Below are 21192 nucleotides of genomic sequence, written 5' to 3' on the forward strand. Positions count from 1 at the left end.
ACTCGTTGCGCAGAAATACTCTCGTTTCGAAAATACTGCTTTTCCGAACAGTGACATATAATTTAACTTACATTATTTTTGCTAATAGGTAATATTTATTTCACGTTTGAAATGTGATAATTATGGGTGCGATGTTTTTATCTCCAGGATTTATGAACATTAAATTGCAACTTCTGTTTCAAAATACTTATTCACGAATAACAAGGGGTCCGTATAATATATGTACGAAGAACGTTACATCGTTCGATGAAATATTAAACCAATTTCAATATACTAGCGATATAGGTAAGTATCATACCCATAAACGGAGCAAATTGAATAGGTAGGTATCTCTAAGACAAAGATAGTTGAATTATTTGTTTCTGAAATTAATTTTTTATTGGAGGGTCAAATAACTACTCTTCTGCAATAAAATAGAAAAACCCGTAAAAAACGTCAAAACAAATTAATGGGTCAGTTTCAAATGAGGAAATAGATTTCGTATGAAAAATTTTCCATCAGTTCTATTCAGAAAGATATCTTAAAAGAGGATAACCATCAATGAAAATGTTTTATAAATTGAGACGTTACTAGAATAGGTATATAACTATCATAAAACAGATATAAGAGACTTTTTCAAAATTCGATCTTCTAACATAAAGGTAGGTACTACAGAATTGTAATGTTGCGCAAATTTCTCAAACCACAAAAACTCTTTCAAGTTTCACCTCTATATATAAGTGTATGGATCTCATTTTTTAAGTGGATTACCTAATTAAGGAGATGATTTTATTATTTTCTGATGTGGAAATAATAATCAAAGCTTACATCGATTATTATTCTGTTTTTTACAATAAATACCACAGTTTACATTGAAAAACTATGCAGGTGAGTACACTTGTGCATGTCCACAGTTAATAGCAATGAATTGAGATATTGATTGACTTATTGAAACCAAGTTACGATAGAAAGATAAATGAAATGGACGCTTGGTGGTTCGAAATATTCCCTGACATCTTTAATTATTATAAATATGAAGGAATTATATTCCTTTCATATGATACAGAAATGGATTGCGGAAATGTTTCTCAGTTTTTACCCGCCAACAAATCGAGAAAACTCTTCTTTAATTAGCGCAACATTCTGGACTGGAGAACCCTGAAGCTTTTTCTCGAAAGATATCAATGCAATACTTTCTCCTATCAATTAACTCAATTTCCGAGTTGTGTCTAGCCCTAAAAACATCAAAAAGAAAAGTTCAACGTCAATCACTGTTTCTTGGAAATGAAGTCTGGCATAAAATATGGTTTAAAATTGTAGATGACAAGTACATATTTCCTTATACGACAGTATTTATCAACTACAAAATCTTCTCTGTCATATCAGATACCATATACAGCAGGAGATATTTCAATCTACTTATAGGCTTTCATTCCTTTACTGCTTGTTTTCTTAGCGATTTTTTCGAAGATATTAGCAAAATTATACTTTACTTGGTCCTTGCTACATCTGAGCGTCCGTCTGGTTCATCAGGCTATCTTGATGCTGGTGACGCAAAGAAATGAAGATTCAAAAACTTCCTTGAAGTTTCCTGGTGTAAACGAAGACAGAGGAGATGAAATGCTAATTAAACTGGAAGTTATATTTGAAGAAATACTTGAGAACTAACTCATCAACATAGTCATAAACAGCTTAGATTGCTTAGAAGATGTGTTGAGGTTCTGGAGTGCAAATTACTTAAGCAGATAGTACCTACATTCTCGTCTCGATTCAACTTAGTTGGAGAGGGCATATTCACCCTTGGGATTGAAATTGTTATTATATACAGGGTGAGTCTTCTCACTTAGTATGAAGGGTATTCTTGAGTTGCCCGGATTTTTATGGAATTTTATGTTTTATGAAAAAGAATCATCGCATCAATAAAATACTATTTTCCGAAAATAATTTCTTTCGATTCCGTTCCATTTTCGAAAATTAACTGAAAGTTACATTTTTTTTTATGGATTTTGAACAACCTGTATCTCATCAACCGAGCCGAATCGGAAAAAATAGTGTAGGTACCTGTATACCTTTAGAGATTCTAAAGGCAAAGTCAAATTTTTTTCTGGTTTCCATCGTTCCAGAGACGAGATAGTCAATTTATTTTTTCTGAAATAATGCGTGCGAAATATTTCCTCCTTATCTGTTCTTTGGAAATAATAAATATCTCAATGAAAATAATACAAAATTTTCAACAATCGATCGACTTGGTAATAAGGCACGTCTGCAAAATATTTCCTTTCTTATTTTGCTCTCACAAGAATTATTCAGCTTCATTTCATCGGTAAAAATGGTAAAAAGAGTGCCTAGGTATCTTATCTTATCATTTTATTAATTGAATGGTCAGTTATTTCATTTTTTACCTATTGTCCTATACAAATTGTTCCTAAACTAGGGCTACAAAAAAAAAATAAGAAATTCCCCAGGTAATTTTAAGAAGATACAGACCTATATAAATATGAGCCCGCAAACACTTTGATTTCGAGATACAGGGAGATCCATTCTAGAGTGAGAATATTTTTAGGTAAAGTGAAAATACAAGAAGAAATCTTGAAAAAGATACCTACAGGTGAGGACATTTTTTCTATAATCAATACCTACATTGTGTTAGAACCCGTATTAATTAATTTGGCTGTTTCTTTGTACCTTCTCTTTAATTTCAATTACCTTGACTAAAAGCAAAAAAACATTTGACATTTTCGAATAGCTTCAATATGATCAGATTGGATTCCTCAAGTGTAAACATTGGTCTGATTTTTCCACTGCATTATAGAGGAAAAAATTAAATCAAGAAGCGGCTTTAAAGTAAAAGTTTTTACACCTTGAATTCAAATTAAGATGTGGAATAGACTTATAATGGCTTCGAAAAAATTATGAAAATTTATTACTTGTGACTATAGATAGGTACCTACATATAATATTCAAATTTTTGTTTTTCCTAATATCTCAGTAGGTATCTATATTAGATCGGACGAAGTAATATCTAATGGTGTCCGATTCGGACGACAAAAGCGTAAACAATAGATACCACTCTTTTCCGCTACAAATTGAAATAATAGATATGGGTAAACTTGTGGAAAAAAGTTCATCACAATATCTCGAAATTTTTTAGAAACTACAAGCTGTAAAAGGTTTTTTTTACAACACTTTTTTAACGTATCTAAATACCACCATTTGAAAAACCGCCTTTAAATTTGAAATTTTATTGATTCCTTAATTTTTCCCAGTAGGGTTTTTCGTATGGAATTTTTTTTTTTTTTAATGTATTGCTGAAGTTACGATAATAACAATATCTCTTGAAAATTCGAAAAAAATTTAAAACCATCATTTTGCGTTTTTCTATAGATCATTTATAACCTTTATAATTCTCTTCACGCCATCTGATTTTTTTCGAAAAATTTCTCTAGGTGGAAAATTCCGCTGCGAATGGATGAAAATAATTCGCAGTCAAACACCCAGTTGCAGGAACGTGCATTCATATTTAATGCCATCATTAAACTTTTAATCCTGCAGTGGAAGGAGCCTATTGGCTACCTGAAATTTAATTGAGGATTAAAATTTTAATACTGAATTAAATTTTAATGAACATTCCTGCAACTGATTGCAGGAATGCAATTGAAGGAAAAGGTGCATCTGGGCTAGAGTAAAAGTGAATAAAATCATTCAATAGGGCATAAATATACAAGAACAGCAAGAACAATTATAGATTATGTAAATTATAAACTATGTGGAAAGGTTATCGAGGTTCAAATTACAAAGCAAGGAAAAAGAATATTAGACATGCTCTCAGGAGAAGCGCAAACCGTAGACACGTGTTTCGGCCCTCATCAGTACGGTGAAAAAGTGTTAGATGAGCAACACTTGAAGAAAAACAACAAACAAACGGACTCCGTTTGTTTGTTAAATTATAAACTAATTATAGGATATTGATATAATCAGTATTAATTCACAGAAGATGAGAAATTAAAATTCATGTCTGGTAATCAAAAGCGTAAGGACAGGTTGATTTGGCAATGGCAACAGCAATGAAAAGACGATGATTTTATTTCAATTCGCCATTTCGTAAAAATCTCAGAATGGCGGAAGCGCCTGGGGTCCCGAATTCATATCCCACCGGGGCCCGTTATTCCTGTCGAAGGCCATATCATGGCTTCGACAAAAATTCGTAGAATTGGGATCTATTTGTTTGCCTATAGGCCCATCAGGTACCTTAGAAAGATCATTTATTCGAAATATAATCTGATACGTACTTAGATACTCTTTTCTCTCTGCATCATTCATCCCAGAAAAATAATGATCTTATTTAACAAAAATATCATCAACACAGGGAAAGATAATAATGAATATGTTCATGAATAGTTTGGACGTTGGAGAGTAACAAATAAACACATATTATTGGGATTCATTCAGTATAGATGATGATCTTTCAAAAGTATATGCTTACAAATTGAGACATACCTTCAGTAATTTGAAGAATGAAGGATCTTCAGATACTTTTAAGGAACCAAGATCCTTTTGAATTCTTCTACAATAACTGTATGCAGATTTGAAATCTCTGGCATTAATTCTCCCAGTCTAGCACAGGAAATAAATCAATTGACAACAATTAAAAATAATTTTTCGTAAAAGAGCAGAATAATAATGCTAGAAATAAGTGTGAAGCCATTATTTACATTGATAAATATATATTATAGTGAAACAATGTTGTTCAAATCTGTGATTTGACATTCCCAGCACAATTATTTGAAAGAAGTAGCAATTCTATAGAAAAAAGTTTAAGGAATTACCCACAAAAAAGGCAAGGAAGGGTTATTCAGCATGTCTATTTGCTAGTGATTTCTAGGTAATAAAAACTATAAAATTGTAAATTATTTTCAACTGGAATAAGTTTTCTATTCAACTAGTCAATATTGGTGATGAGGAGAATAGGAGAAGAATGACTAACGCAGTAGAAAAGTTACGCACAATTCTATAATAATTCATCAAATTATTTGTACCTACAAAGCTTTCTTGGAAAACGTCAACAATAAGATCCGGTTCACCTCTTCTAAACCGAACTTTAGGTTTCTCAAGACTTTTTTGTGGTGATTGCCTTTATCGAATAATAGACCTAATAATAATAATCGAATAAAGGGTATTTAGTGTCCATTTCATCACAGATTTCAAATTCAATTATACCAACAATCCTATGATCTAAGTTTTGTTAAATCAATAGAGAAATTGTCATTTTCTATTGTTCAAATTATATAGGCACAGTTTAATCTTTCAACAGACAACGCAAGATTTTGAATAATGAAAAATATATATCAATATCAAGTTAATCATGCAGAAAAGTCAACTGAACAAATATACATCTTTAATTTTCAGAATTTTAAAGAACTTACAGAATGAAACTACAACTAATTAGATCAACTTATTTTATTAAATACAAATTATAACACCTATTATTATTATCACTGAGGTAGATGGTAATACAGTTTTTCAGAACTGCAACCACAATTTGATCTATTGTTCTTATACCCCACTTAATCAATTTCCAAGGATATCATCACTAATGAATCCCCTCAAGAGCTTTCGTAGTCACATCATTAGAATTAAGAGCCAACTAACACAAGTGTAGAGGAATGTCTTATTTGCAACTCCAATTACTAGTCATATAGTGGCACTTCCCAATTCTACAGAAGGGTTCAGATTGCACAGGATTTGTCTTTGATGCACCCTTAGCAACCTTTGAAGCAACAAATTCAGTTAACACTACTCCTCTGTCATCTATACATACAAAATGGATAAAAATAGTTGAACAAAGCAGACACAAAAAACCAGAAAAATGAAGAAACAAGTAAAAAAGAAAATTATTCTTTAATTGCATCTAAACATACTGAAATTTCAATTGTTTGTATTGATTCTTTGGATATCTGTTGACAACTGGTGAACAGTAGGATTATCATTTAGTGCACTCATAAAAATGTCTAATTCATCTTCAGAAGAGTCCTCATTTAATTCTTCCACAGGTATTGTAGCGGGTTCTTCTGAATCGAAATATTTGTCCTCTTCATCATGCTCCATAGTTTCTATACAGTCATATTTCGAATTACAATCAACAGTTTCATATTCAAAATCCTTATCTGCTCCATCTAAGAAGCTTTGATACATCGTTGTTATGAATTCTTCTCTGAGTAGCTTCTTCTCAGGAGCTGTAATGAAAATGTTTTTCTGCTTTGGTTTTGCAGGTTTATCTTCGTTCTGGTATTCACCCCATAAAGTTCTGGAAGTGTGAGGATTTAGGGAACTTTCCCCATCATCCATTGATTCGCAATCTGAATCAGAATCACTTTCTTCTAGAGCATTATCTTCATATATTTCCTGATTTTTTCTTTCAGCTTCAGCATCATTTCTTTCTATACCTTCCATCAAAATTTTCACGAAACTGGTTTGGTCTTCTGTACAGTATTTATCCCTTTCTTTTATTTCTTCTTCTGTTAAATACTGCCCTATCAACTGGTCATAAAGTAGAGGATTTCTTTTCATCATCTCAATTTCTGAAAAATATTTATCCTCTACAATCATCTGTTGAAGTGCTTCAAATCTCCTATTTTTGACATTGCAAACTTTCTTGTTGTGAATTGCCTTTTCTGACAAATTATTAATAACAACACGTATGTCATCTGCATCTTCATTATTATCAGTTGTGATTTTGGTGAAGAAATTAAGATGTTCTAAGAGAAGGTAATCGCCAAATCTAAGTAGGAATTGAAGTTTGTTTTTGGAAAATATATCTACACCTATTTTGAATTTTTCTTCTTTCGTTAAATCTGCTTCCCCTTTCTGTTGGCTTTTGAAACTTATCTGGTCCAAACCTACTAGGTAATTTAAAATTGGAATAAATTCCTTTTCTAATTCAGTATTTTGGTAGATGTTAGAGGGAGGCTCCACTACTTCCGGATTTGGCTCAAAATCCATCGTCATCTTGAATCTGGAAAAAATGTAATGATCAATATATCTCATGGATTTTTTTAATTTGGAAACTTAAGAGCTCTTTTTTTTCATCGTTATTATTGGTAAGCCTTTCAAATAGTTCGAGGAAAAGAAATTAATTTGAAATTTGACTAGTTTAGGTTTTGGAATGTGTAGATTCCAAAAATCGAATAAAAAAATCAGTCTGTTTGCAGTCCAAAGCTTTCTAGAGAACTATAGGTGCTATTTGCATGAAATTTGGTACAAAAATCGATTGGTTCACCTCATTGATATTCCTTCTTCGAGAACACAATCTATAAATTTTGAAGGGGAAAAATTGAGTATTTTATTGCAAGCTGTATATTAAATTTCCAGAGATAGTTTGCGTTGAGTATAAGGCTTTATTTAGAAATTTGATTTTGAATCATTCGAAAGAAATTCAAATACCTTTACTTTCATTTCAAACTAGATGCATAATTAAATTAAAGATCTTTTGAATTTTGATGCGAGGGAGACATCTAACGGAAATTATTTAATGTACAGGATAAAGCAATCTTTGTGTATGGACAAACGTCAGAAGTGGATGGGCTAACCTAACAATAAGTTGTTAAACATTAACGATAAGATAAACAATTCAGAAGTTTGACTAAATAATTGATCAATGTGATTTCTTACCAATAGTTAGAAGACCATCAGTGAAAGAAATATTGTTATCCAGGAATGACTCCAATAAGGTTAGTATTTTGTCGAAAGGAAACCTTTGTTGTCCCACGTAATTTGCAGTTGAAATTTTTTAAGCTTTTGTTAATTCACTATTCCTTTATGGTTGAATTATATCTCACTAAACATGACAGAATTCACAACAAACTTTCAGATAATTTCCTTTGATTGATAACACTTCTTTGCAGTTAACTTCCCAACATGTCAACAACAACCGATAACTTCACCCATTCGACACCGTGGCGCTGGGATTGGGATTCTCTGTGTGGCGCGGGAGGTTTGAATATATGGACTCCTGATTCTCAAGACTTGGGTCTTTGCTTCCAACAGTTATGTCTTCATATTCCTGTACTTGCTTGTTTAGCTTTCATATCAGCATATTTTTTCGGGAAGAATGAAAAACCAGTTATTCGAGGGGCAGTACAAATTTTGGCCATTAATTTTCGATGTTTTATTGTTCTTATAATGTCATCATTACCACTTCTTCAAATCTATATAGATTTATATAAAAGTGAGGATAGAATTCTGAAAATTTCCTATTTTTTATGTGCAGTTCAAGGAATATCATGGATAACGCATTTCTTTTTTTGTTTATCCTTGAGGAGATATTTTGGAAAAAGTCCTAGGGGTCCAGTTTTGATTAGAGTAATTTGGACAAGTATTTTCGTTTTGACCGTGATCTCCCTTAGAAGTCATTATTTGAGATACAGTCATGCAACTGAGCCTGATTTCAGTGTATACTTGTCCTACACATTCAGTGTGATCAATTTTTTGCTTCAAATAATGTATGCCCTTAGCTTACTTCCTGGTAAGGGAAATACTGTGCCATTAATGTACGAAGAACGGAGAAGAACAGCAGAGGTGAGTGATCCAATATTTTAATTAAATAAAAAACAAATTTTTACATAATATGTGATTCGCTGATATAAATCGTGAAGAGACTTTTTTCATTCATGTAAATTTAGGAAATGTAGATGTTGATTGATTATTATTGATAAATAATTACGAATTGAATCATAATATATTTCTCGAATGTCATATTTTTTATGCATGTCATTAATATGAAATTCTCCACATATATGGATTCATTATAAGTAAGTAGAACCTTATAGTTTGAATCCATTTTGTGCTCAAAATTCTAAGAATTCAAGCATTGTGGCGAAATTATTGATTATCTGTTCAGGGAGAGAACGCTCAAAAAACAGGAAAAGTAGGGAATTTGCGCCATGAGCTTTAGAGCGCTCACTCATTCATGCGTCAATCACGCTCTTGGAGACGGAATGATATACAGGGTGGCCATTTGAAAACGAAACAGACGAGATTACAGACGAAATAAAGTTTTTCGATAGAAATGCTCGGACAGGTCGATTTCTGTTTCGAGGGGGACAACATAAGATGTAGGTTACGGACGCATAGCGCTTCAACCCTTGCTACTACAACCCTCACCCCCAAATTTTGAATAGGGAAGATGGGATGAGTGATACCTCATTTGAAAGGTATTTTTATACTGATTTCAGCACAGTAATTGTTTTTTCATTTTATGCATTAGTTCTCGAAATATTCTTAACTAAGTATTTGAAAATGAAGTAGTGTTTTCATGGCACTTGTAGTGTTTTGTGAAAAATCGACATTTTGAGCTTCAAAACAACCATGACTGTGGCTTCCTTCCTAACTAACTAACGCATGAATATTTCGAGAACTTATGCATAAAATGAAAAAAAAATTACTGTGCTGAAATCAGTATAAAAATACCTTTAAATTGAGGTATCACTCACCCCATCTTACCTATTCAAAAATTGGGGGTGGGGGTTGTAGCAGCAAGGGTTGAAGCGCTATGCGTCCGTAACCTACATCTTAAGTTGTCCCTCTCGAAACAGAAATCGACCTGTCCGAGCATTTCTATCGAAAAACTTTATTTCGTCTGTAATCTCGTCTGTTTCGTTTTCAAATGGCCACCCTGTATACTGGTTGGTCCAGATTTTAGATCAATGCTAAATGAGGAACCATAATTAATTTTTTAGATATTGTTTGCTTTGTATTCAATTGTCTCGAAAACGGTACCTTCTATGGAAAATATCAAGAGACCTTTTGATTTAGTAAAACTGTTGATTTCAGAAATGACATAATATTCTCGAAAAAAAGACACTAGCGTACATTTTCAATAAGAAACGAATCATCGCACCCCTATATCTTCGCCACTGGATATTTTTGGCAAGATACACTTACCTGATTTGAAAGATCATATTATCCAGATTTCAATATTTGAAAATTGAAACAATGAATGTAATAATACTAGAGTAATAAATGTATTCATATACAGGATGTTTCCTGATTGAATGTCAATATTTATTGGGGGGATTTTTTGGCCCATTTAAAAAAAAACTTCATATGAACATATGTCTTACCTTTTGAGATACAGGGAGGTAAAGTTTTCAAAAATAAAAAATAAATAAATCTGTATTCAGTTATGATCAAATGCGTGGTGATATTGTCATATTTATGTATTAACGATATTGTTATGAGCATGCAGTGAAACGGTTTCATTTTTTTAAGCGAAAACCGTGCATCAGATTGAAAAAAGTCAAGTGATCAACTTTGGTAAGAAATTATTGGAGATTTCAAAAATAATTTTTATTTCAGGAAAAATTTGTGGCATACCATCAATATCTGCCAAAATAGGCAGGTCAAGTTACGTACGAACGCCTCTGGTGGAAATTAAAAAATGTGATATTTTAAAAAATGCCTCTTGATTCATACTACATTTCATTAAAATATATGGAATGGTTGTGTAGATATTAATAATAAATGATTGTTGAAAACTTTATCACACTGTATCTCGAAACGTAAGACGTTTAGGACATATGTTCATAAGAAGTTTCTTTCTTGAAATGGGCCCAAAAATCACCCTCATAAATATTGACCTTCAATTAGGAAACTCTCTTCCTAATATATTTTGTAACATATTCTGTTCTTTGTAGCCTGATGAGAGTTCTTTGCTCATAAGTCATTCCTATGTGAGTTTGGTGAATGACAATGGTGATTATAGTTATCTGGGAATAGCTATGGAAAATGAGAGCTGGTTATCGAAGCTCCTTTTCTCTTGGGCCAATCCGTTGATGGAGAAGGGAGATAATGAAATGCTGCAGGAATCCGAGGATTTGTTCGATCTCCCTTGCGATATGCATTGCAGTTATATCAGCAATAAGATGGAGAAACATATGACTTCAGGAAACGAAACAACACCCTCTACTGAAACCGTATCAGGTATGTAAATGGATCATCTATTGGGATTGAATGGGTACATCAAATATATTAATTTTTCATTATCGGTATATTTCATTGGAATAACTCTTGAAGAAATATTTTAAAGCGAACGCAAATAATTCATGAATTTTTGACGTTTTAACTTGAAACACATACCTATCGGACCAAGTAGACTTGCATTATTTATTTTTATTGTAACGATCAAGCCATTCATATCTTTGCTTTCTTTCGAGAGAAGTCTAGAAGGATCGAGTCCTTTCCATAGGGTCAGTTCGGATACACAGGGTGCTCCTATATTGGAGTTACCAACAAAAATGACAGAATCCTCGTACCATTTTCAGAAAAAAAGGCTTATAAACATGATACTTATTTACCCAATTGGTATCGAAGATCAATGAACTGGTATGATCATCATAAAAAGTAGGACTACATCGAACACACTGTATCTCGAAATAAAGCGTTTGCGGGTCATATTTCTAGGACTTTCTTTTCTCCTGAAATTATCCAAGGAATCTCTAATTTTCCTTCGTACCTCCAATGTAGAAACAGCCTTGATTTTAGCTATGAAGAAAGATATACAATCACTGCAAGAAAATTGTACCTGAAAAATGACCAATTTGCAAAAATGGCAAGTTGGTGTACAATCTCAAGAAAATTCCAGATGGATCCATTGATAAGTATAAAGCACGTTTGGTTTTTAAAGGATATTTTCAGAACGAAAAGGTGAAGATTATAATAAACATATAGCCCAGTGGCCAAAGGTGGAACTATAAGATCATTATTGAGAAAAATAGATGTGAGATGACTCATTTTGACGTGCACAGCTTCTCTATATGGAAAACTAAGTAAGGAATTCTACATGAATCAATCTGCTGGTAACCACAAAGTTTGCAAACTTCAACGTAATCTTTATGATCTGAAACAGATTCCGAGATGTTGGAATCCAATATTCATTGATCGCATTCAGCAATTTCAAAAGATCTGATGCATATTGTCTCTTGGTGGTGAAGAAAAATGGAGAAGATATGAAGTTACTAGCTCTTTATATGGATGATGGGTTATTGACTTCTACAGGTGAAAAAAACAAGACGCATTTCAACTGAGTTTCAAAAGTGAATTCGAAATCACAACGAAACCAGCATTTTATTTTCTTGGTATGGAAATTAAAAGTTATGCTGAAAAAGTCCAAGTGCATCAGTCTACAGTAAAAACAATCTGGAGTGCCTCGGTATGCAGATTTCTTAACCAGTTTCACTGCCCATAGTTAAATAAAGGCTTTCAATAAGAGAAGGAAGATATGAAATTCTTCTTTTCTCATAGAGAAGCATATTGCTTATGCAGTGAGTGTGGTTCCAAGAAAACTTAAAAAAAAAAACTCAAATTAAGGCTATTCAAACAGAAAAGTACTGCTGAACTTGGATTTACGTACCCTTCTGGAGTCATACATCAATTGAATCAGCAAAGTAGATCATGATGAAGATAATACAGTAGGCAGATCAACTGCTGGAATTTTGAGCATGTAGGTACGCAGAAGGAATGTCAAACATCATCAGTTGTAATTTTTACAACGGAAGCTGAATAAGTTTTTTGCTAGTGAAGCTGCAAGAGAAATTGTCTGAATCTGAGATGAAGAAATGATCAATTTGAATTCAGTTTCAATTCAATACTGATGCTTGACACAAAATCCTGAATATCATCATCTCACAAAGCATATCCAAATTCGACATTTCTTTGTACGTGAGCTGGTATTTGATAATTCCATTGAATTAAAAAACGTGTCATCAGAAAACCTGCTAGTTGACATAATATCAAAACCGTTGTTTTAACGTAGACTGCAAATATTGAGATATGATATGGGATTGACTGGAATTATCCAACGAGAAAAAAAGTCTTTAGAAGACATTGAGTATTCCATGCAATCTGACTTTTTAAGTTTCTTTGTACTTTGTGAAAACAATATAATATTGATTGAATGAAAAATAAGTGTGTCATCAACATCGTTTCTCTTTCTTTACTGAAAAGATCATTTGATAATTAACCAATACAGTGTTATTCAATCTGTGATTTGAATAGAGTAGTTTTCTAGACTGATCGTTGGTATTTTTCGAATAATAATCCTCTCAAATCTTCGAAGAATAATATATTCTAAAACAAGTTGCAGAATGGGCTCCTATTCCAACATGAATGCGAAATTCGAAGACGAGCGACAAAGAGCGAGTTTTAGAACGCATGAGTGTTGGAATTGCCTTCTGCAACGAGTATTAGACGATATTTTCTCTATGTCAGTCAACTTTTGTGAAATATTGTCGAAATTCAATGAAAAATTCAGATTGTAAATCCTAGTGACTTTTGTATTGTATCTTGGCAGTTGGTATGACTGTTACGAAAATTGACAGAATACGGAATTTGAATAAGAATCGTTCATTTCGAATTTTGAAATAATTTACAGTTAAGCATTAAATTCGTGAATTATGTCTGACGAAATCGATTTAACACCACCAGAATTAAGAGAAATTGCAAATAATGTTGCAAATCATTTCGCTATATCCAAATTATATTATATTGACAATTTTTGACGTTTGTTGAAATCTGATAGGATTGGAAGTCAGTAAAACAAACACACCACGAAAAATTTAACTGAAAACGATGCTGTAATGAGTTCATTACAGCACTGTTTTTAGAACTGTAATGAACTCATTAGGATACTGAAATAGAGAAAAACATTATACAAAATATTGAAACATTGATGACCGTTCACATAAATTGTGGTCGAATGTCGATTGAATGTAATTGGTCGTTTTACATGTATATTGAATGAAGACAGAACTGAAGCTGTAAATTTCAATTGATGAACTTTAAATTTACTTAGCACCCACTTAGTGTCGAACATATTGTCGTAGATTAACTGGGCATAGTCTGTGGAGGTGCAAAGTTTCCACCCCTCCCCTCTTATCCTACTTATATTCTATAGCGTTTAAATCCGTACAATGGGGTGGCCATGGAAAATATTTACCCTATCGTTAAGATTCGACTCACCTATGAGGAATCCGTCCTCAAGTTGAAGAATGTTCGTCCGTCCGCTCGTAAACACGATCATGTCCGACCGAAAAGGTCTAGATCTAGAATATTGAAATGTTCAGGGTTGGTTCGAATATTGAATGCAATAGTTGAGTTCGTTTATGAACGTGATATTATTAGGGGTTTCCTAGGTGAGAGATGCTCTTATAGCAGAAATAAGTATTCAAATTCGCTTTTATAGTAGAAATGAGTATTTAAATTATTGCCTGATTTAATTTTCTATTTGGGTATATTAAGTGTACAACTTTGCTTTCGCCGTTTTCAATAGATGGCTGTAGCGGTAAATGGTAGTCGAAATAAATAAATCGCAGATGTTATACAATAAGCTTAGGTATTTATATACATAACGCCATCGAAATATTAGTCGACTTATGTCTGGATCATGAAGTTATTCTCGATTAAATATGTCAACTTAGGAGCCAAATTTTCGTCATTTGCGGGAGGTTTTAATTTTCTGCTCTATGGTGAGGCCGCTTTTAGTAAAAAACGTGCCGAGAGTGGTTTCAACGCTTCAAGAATGTTGATTTTGACGTCGAAGACCAGCATGGCGGCGGAAGAGAGAAGATTTTCGAAGATGCTGAATTGAAGCCATTACTTGATCAAGACTCGTGTCAAACGCAACAAGTATTGGCAGGATCAGTGGGAGTGACGCAACAAGTCATTTCAAAACTCTTGAAAGTTATGTAAATGATTCAGAAACAAGGAAATTGGGTGCCGTAAGATTTGAAACCGAGAGATGTTGAACGGCGTTTGTTTGATTGTGAACTCAACTATTTCAAAACGACTGAAAGTCATGGAAATGATTCAGAAACAAGGAAATTAGGTGCTGTACGAGTAGAAGACGAGATATATTGAACGGCGTTTGTTTGCTTGTGAACAGCTGCTTGCAATGCAAAGACGGAGAGGATTTTTGCATAGCATCAATATGAACAATGGGTTCATTACGATAATTCCAAGCGAAGAAAACCATGAAGATATCCCGGCCATGATTCCACGTCGACGGTTTCAACGTCATGCTCACTATTTGGTGAGACTAGTTCAGCGTAGTGTATTATCAGTTGTTAAAACTGACTGAAACAATCACAAGCGATCGTTATCGAACGCAATTAATGCATTTGGGCCAAGCATTGAAAGACAAACGGTCGCAATCCAACGAGAGACATGATGAGGTGATTTTATAGCATGACAATGCTCGACCCCATGTTGCGAAAGTGGTCAAGTCATATTTGGAAAAGGTATCATAAAACCGACGGAGGTGTAAAAAACGATTTCCAGCTTCATGCGAAATTCAAAGTTGAACACATATTCTGAACAATAGGAAATTTAAAGTGAATATCGAGAAAATAGCTAATATTTCAGTGACAAGATTGTGCTGAAATTTTGAGAGTAAAAATAAAATAACAAATTCAAACTTCGTACAAAATTTCAGGCTGATTACACTTTCAGAACCGTAGGAAATTCAAGTAAATATTGAAAAAATGAAAAAGTACTGAGGTCAGGTCATGAGTTTTTGCGCGCTCGGAATCCATTTATGTATGTATACACCTATAGATATACAATTCTATAGTCTCCAGAGCGCAATTCTTGCATGAATGAACTAGCACTGAAAGCTATGACTTTTGTTTTCTTCATGTTTTCGTTGAATGTTCTGTACTCAAAAATGAATCGGTTAAGAACCCATATTCATAAAAAATTCTCTTGAAATCATCAAGGGAATATTGCTTTCTGAATCAGTATTCAATTATGAAACATTTATCCAGCCTTTATGAAAATAACGAAGTTATTCAATAAAAAGTGGGTATGCAGCAGTTATTCATTCATGCATTGTGCAGCTCAAAGCCATGCTTGAAAATAATGATTTATGGTATTCTGAAGAATATTATCCCAGTTTTCACGGATACGGTGAGGAAATTTTTAATTAGAGACAGAACAGACCGGTACAGAAAATTTCATTGCAGTTCGTTGATTCTTTGTATTGAATCTGTAGCTTGTTCTCCTTAAAAAAAAATTGGAATTCGATTCAACGTTTCGTAGAAAATGTGCCGAGATGATACTTTGCCGTTCTCATATTTTATCGATTCCCCAGTCTGTTTTGTTCAACCTGCGTTTTCCACATTTCTAACTGCAGAATAATTCCAAGATTGCGATTGACAACAGTGCGAGTATGACTGCAAGGTGTGAATATTAAATCTTTTGTCCTCATGTATCGAAGAATATACGCTCTTCCGTAGTTGTAATCATTGCTATTGTAATCCGCTGAAATGGAAACAATAATAGAACACGCGTCATATTTCCAGGAATGTACATACTCCTTCACAAGAGTTCGGGATTTGAAGGCACAGGAGGCGACTAATGCTTGAAACATTGCATTGATAAACATTATATCACTGTGTAGATCATTGTTTAAACATCTGTACTATTCTATTCGGATACTGAAAGACTTGGGTCTGAATTGACTAGTTATCGAGGGAATTTCCAGACTTCTGACCATCCATTTGTAAAGGGTGTTATTTTTAGAGCTATAGAACTTTAAATTGCAATAGAACAACGATGGATTATTCGATTGACATGAATTTTATTTATCCGCAAGATAATCTTGTGGCATTACATTCTAAATATGATTTCTGGCATATGACCGCCACGGCTGGCTCGATTGTAGTCCAATCTGGACGACCAATTTTCGATGACTTTTTCCAACATTTGTGACCGTATATCGGCAATAACACGGCGAATGTTGTCTTCCAAATGGTCAAGGGTTTGTGGCTTATCCGCATAGACCAATGACTTTACATAGCCCCACAGAAAGTAGTCTAGCGGTGTTAAATCACAAGATCTTGGAGGCCAATTCACAGGTCCAAAACGTGAAATTAGGCGGTCACCAAACGTGTCTTTCAATAAATCGATTGTGGCACGAGCTGTGTGACATGTTGCGCCGTCTGGTTGGAACCACAGCTCCTGGACATCATGGTTGTTTAATTCAGGAATGAGCACCATTGACTGTAACGTTCTGGCCATCATCGTTTTTGAAGAAGTACGGACTAATGATTCCACCAGCCCATAAAGCGCACCAAACAGTCAGTTTTTCTGGATGTAACGGTGTTTCGAGATACACTTGAGGATCAGCTTCACTCCAAATGCGGCAGTTTTGTTTGTTGACGTAGCCATTCAACCAGAAGTGCGCTTCATCGCTAAACAAAATAAAATGAACGTAGTGCGCAATACGTATTCCGCACAGAACCATTATTTTCGAAATAAAATTGCCCTATTTGCAAGCGTTGTTCAGGCGTGAGTCTATTCGTGATGAATTGCCACATTAAACTGAGAATAAATCACTTGACAGCTGTTAAAGCGGTCGCCATCTTGAACAGTAATGCCAACTTAAAGTTGTATTTCGAAAAAAAAACACCCGTTAGTTGGGAGAATAACTATTGATGCTTTAAATACGGTGGCGGTGTGGCACAGTGAAAAACACTGTAAAAAAGCCTACCTCCAACAAAACATTTTCTTCTTGTACAAGCTCTGAGGAGACTAAGCAAAGCGGGATAAGAATAGGTATAGAATATTTTGCCATAAATATTGTTGGGATGATTTTCCCTACAATAGTCTTCACATATTGAGAAGCATTAATAACAAAAATAACTAGCAAAAATAAGGAATGATGAATCATTTTTACAAAAGATAAAGAAAGATAATAAAGGATATTTTCTATTTATTTTCAATTTTCGTGCAAAATTGGAGCTGAATCGTAACCTCAATAATGTATATACTACTATGTCGAAAAAGCAATCTATCGTTTTATATGAATATAGAGTTCGAATTTCAGAATAAAGAATAATCCATTCATGTTAAAGGCATTTTCGAATTCACCGATTATTATTTATTTTAAAAACCACAAATCACTCAAAATGAATAAACAAAATAGAAAACCGTAAAAGATTTAGCGACAAAAAAATGTCGGTATCTCTGCTGGCCTTCTGAAGGATTAAATCAAGGTTTTTTACCGAATGTATAATAGCTTTGATACCTTTTCATTTCTATTCATTACAGTCAGTATATTTTAAATTTGTTTTTATTCGTTCATAATCGTTGTTTAGAACTGTTAGTTTCACAAAACTTTTATTTACCAATGAGATTATTTTTTCAAGTTATAAATCTATGGAGAAACTGTAAAAAATCAACAAAAGCATTGACATCAAATCAGGAGATTTTGAACGTTCGTTTATTTATGCACCGTTCCAGACCACAAAACTGTTTACCTATAGGCTTACATACAGGGTGTTCCTGAATTGGAGGTATACAAAAAATGAGAGATTTCTTGTATAATTTCAATAAAACGAAGTCCTTTGAACATGGATGAGAAATGCTTTGTTTTCGAGATACAGGGTGTTCCTTGTTTTGTGATGATTATACCAGTTTATCGAATATTTATTAATCTTCGCTACAGATTGGGTAAATAAGTACAAAATCTTATGATTAAATTATATTGTTCAAAGCTTACTAACTGGATCTTTTAAATAATTTGAATTTTCCTTAGGATTACTAGAGAATTGTTTGAAATTTTTTTTGGAAATTGGTAGCAAAATCGACAAAACTACAGGAAATCAAAAAGTGTAGTACCAAAGTTTCTTTTTTATTTTTCGAGACTACCGGTCGGAGTACAACCACATGGTCTTTTTCATCCTGTATAAATAAGCTATCGACATTTTTGGAAAACTTTTCTGGAGTTTGTTTTAATACCAAAAAATTTATCTTTGATTCAGCGTAGAAACAATAGAAATCGATGAACTTTAGGCGGCCGAGTTTTTTCATCAGTGAGTGCAAAATGATCTGTTCGGGGAACGACAACTCAAAAATGTATCCCACATATAAATACTTATTATGTTTTAATATTTTTTGTGATAACCTTTAATAATGAATTTCTTCTGAAAATTTCAGGTCAAAACCCTCCAGAAGTAATCTTTACCAAACGTAACAACTTGAGCCTGTTGAAAGCATTGCACAAATGCTTCTGGAAAGAGTTTTACGGAGTTGGAATCCTCAAGTTCATATCCGACTGTTCTGGATTTGCTGGACCGTTGTTGCTGAATAGGTTGGTCACTTTTATCGAGGATAAAAACGAGCCGATCCATTTGGGTTATTTGTACGCCGCTGGTCTTGCCTCTACTACCTTGTTAGGTGAGAAATATTCGATCATATGGGCTATTTTTGTCTCCATCGAAAATTCAATCAATTTGAAGTGTAATAGACTTCTGGAAACTATTACCATATTCAGATAATGGTTCATTATTTCCTTCTTTCTCGAAGAATACTCCAAATTTAATCAATTGATAGCGACCTAAAATAACAAAACCAAAATATTCAGATTTCCCGGAATGTTTGCTTTGAACTCGATTATCTCGAAAATGGTACATTCTATGAAAAAATTTGAGGAGATCTTTTTTCAATGGAGCTCTGTTGTTTTCAAAAATAAAACATTTTTTCGAAAAAAGATATGTTACAGTCTTCTATTACATAAAAAAGATGTAGCTTATATCTATTACGTTTTGTTACATGCTGGAAAAATCTATTATACTTATATCTTTGCATTTTATTTTTCTTTATTTTTTTTACTACTCATCTTTTTTATTTTTACAGGAGCGTTGTGTGATTCACATTTCCAATTTAGGATGAGCATCGTGGGACTCAAAATGAGAACTGCTCTAGTGACAACGATTTATAGAAAAATCTTGTCCGTCAATGGATCCGTCCTGAATTCTTCTTTTTCCGTTGGACAAATTGTTAACTTCATGTCGACCGACACCGATAGGATCGTAAACTCTTGTCCTAGTTTTCACGCTATTTGGAGCATTCCATTTCAGGTGGGTACTGTTATGGTCTTTATTGTTTTTCATTTTAGAATAGAATATTAAATTTCAAATTAGCATTAGCAACTCCCTAATACTTTGTTCATTAATCAATGGATTCCTCATACATTCTTCTTCGTCTTCATTCTCTCCAATCTTCGTTTTACTTCTTCTTTCCATATTAGCCCCACGTTGGGCGCCAATTGTCATGAATCGTCTTTATTGTTTTTAATTTAAGAAAAGAATATTTAATTCCAAATTTCCTATTTCGATCCAATAACAAAATATAATTTCTGACTTTCCAATATTCTAATGACTTTTTTCAGGGATTACTCAGGGTTCAGAAACTCAATTTAAGGAATCTGAAAAATTCAATTTATAATGAAAAATTGAAAATGAAACTATTAACTCTAGAACCTGATTAAATCTAAAATTACTTATCTATAATTCTTCAATCTCCAAGCACACTTCAAATTTCCATCCAGCAAATCCTTTTCTATGGTATATTCTTGTTTATGTCTATAGAGCTAACCTCAATCTTCAATCTTTTATCTTTCAATGTTCAATTATATGACGTCTTCTATTTTTATATTTTTTGATTTAATATTGCCTAAATTGATTCAAGTGATGTTACCTATGCTATGTTTTTTTACTGACTACCAATTTTTGATTAAGAAAAATCCATAACCGTACATTTGATTATTCCGATTGTATGGTGTGAGAATTTTAAGAGAAAAATTCAGAAAAGCACTGACTTGTCTAACTCATGCACCGGTTTTAAATTCGATGAATTACACCTTAATTATGAAGCCTCTCCTCAGAAAGGAAAAGCATTGCGTACAATATCGTGTATAAACAAATTAAGAAATTGTTTACTTCCTTACGAGGGACATGCAAATTTTTTTTTTCGACGACTACTACAGAAGTAAAGCTTCTAAATTGGAATTTGACCGGAACGTTAGCTTTGAATAAATTGATTTAAACTGAAGTTTATCGCGTCATCAAAACCATAGAAAATTCAAGCGGACTGTAGAACAACAAATGCAACATTTCCGTAAGAACATAGCAGACAAGATTGAAATTGAATTTGTTTATGTAGAATAATCACTCGCATCTTCATGCCGAATTTCAGGAGGTAAGTTTCATCAGAACTCCTCATCTAGATGAAGAAACGGACAACAATAACATAATAAAACAAATTTCATAAAAGCCTATATATATTGTTGTGTCTCCAAAGGCCTTAACGCCAAGTCAGCGCTTTTTCTTCTTGTATATTAGAAAACATGAAATTTTGCATGAAGTTTGATATGTCATG

At 33.3% G+C, this 21192-nt stretch overlaps 2 protein-coding genes across 2 annotated transcripts in view; one reads left to right on the top strand and one right to left on the bottom strand.

Moving 5' to 3' along the window:
• Positions 1-5418: 5418 nt before the first annotated feature.
• Positions 5419-7899, bottom strand: LOC123684844 (coiled-coil domain-containing protein 97). Its single transcript, XM_045624317.1, has 2 exons — positions 7648-7899; positions 5419-6991 (listed from the first exon to the last, which is right to left on the bottom strand). The coding sequence occupies exon 2, from the start codon at positions 6982-6984 to the stop codon at positions 5905-5907; it is 1080 nt and encodes a 359-aa protein (XP_045480273.1). The 5' UTR covers positions 6985-6991; positions 7648-7899; the 3' UTR covers positions 5419-5904.
• The window catches only part of LOC123684843 (ATP-binding cassette sub-family C member 10), a 52008-nt gene continuing 38352 nt past the window's right edge, over positions 7537-21192 (top strand). The window contains exons 1-5 of the mRNA XM_045624316.1: positions 7537-7706; positions 7881-8553; positions 10671-10956; positions 18970-19209; positions 19669-19892. Of these exons, the coding sequence (XP_045480272.1) occupies positions 7894-8553; positions 10671-10956; positions 18970-19209; positions 19669-19892 (1410 nt within the window). The 5' untranslated portion in view covers positions 7537-7706; positions 7881-7893. The remainder of the gene's footprint in view (positions 7707-7880; positions 8554-10670; positions 10957-18969; positions 19210-19668; positions 19893-21192) is intronic.

This window comes from Harmonia axyridis, chromosome 7, assembly GCF_914767665.1.
Source record: "Harmonia axyridis chromosome 7, icHarAxyr1.1, whole genome shotgun sequence".
NCBI lineage: Eukaryota > Metazoa > Arthropoda > Insecta > Coleoptera > Coccinellidae > Harmonia > Harmonia axyridis.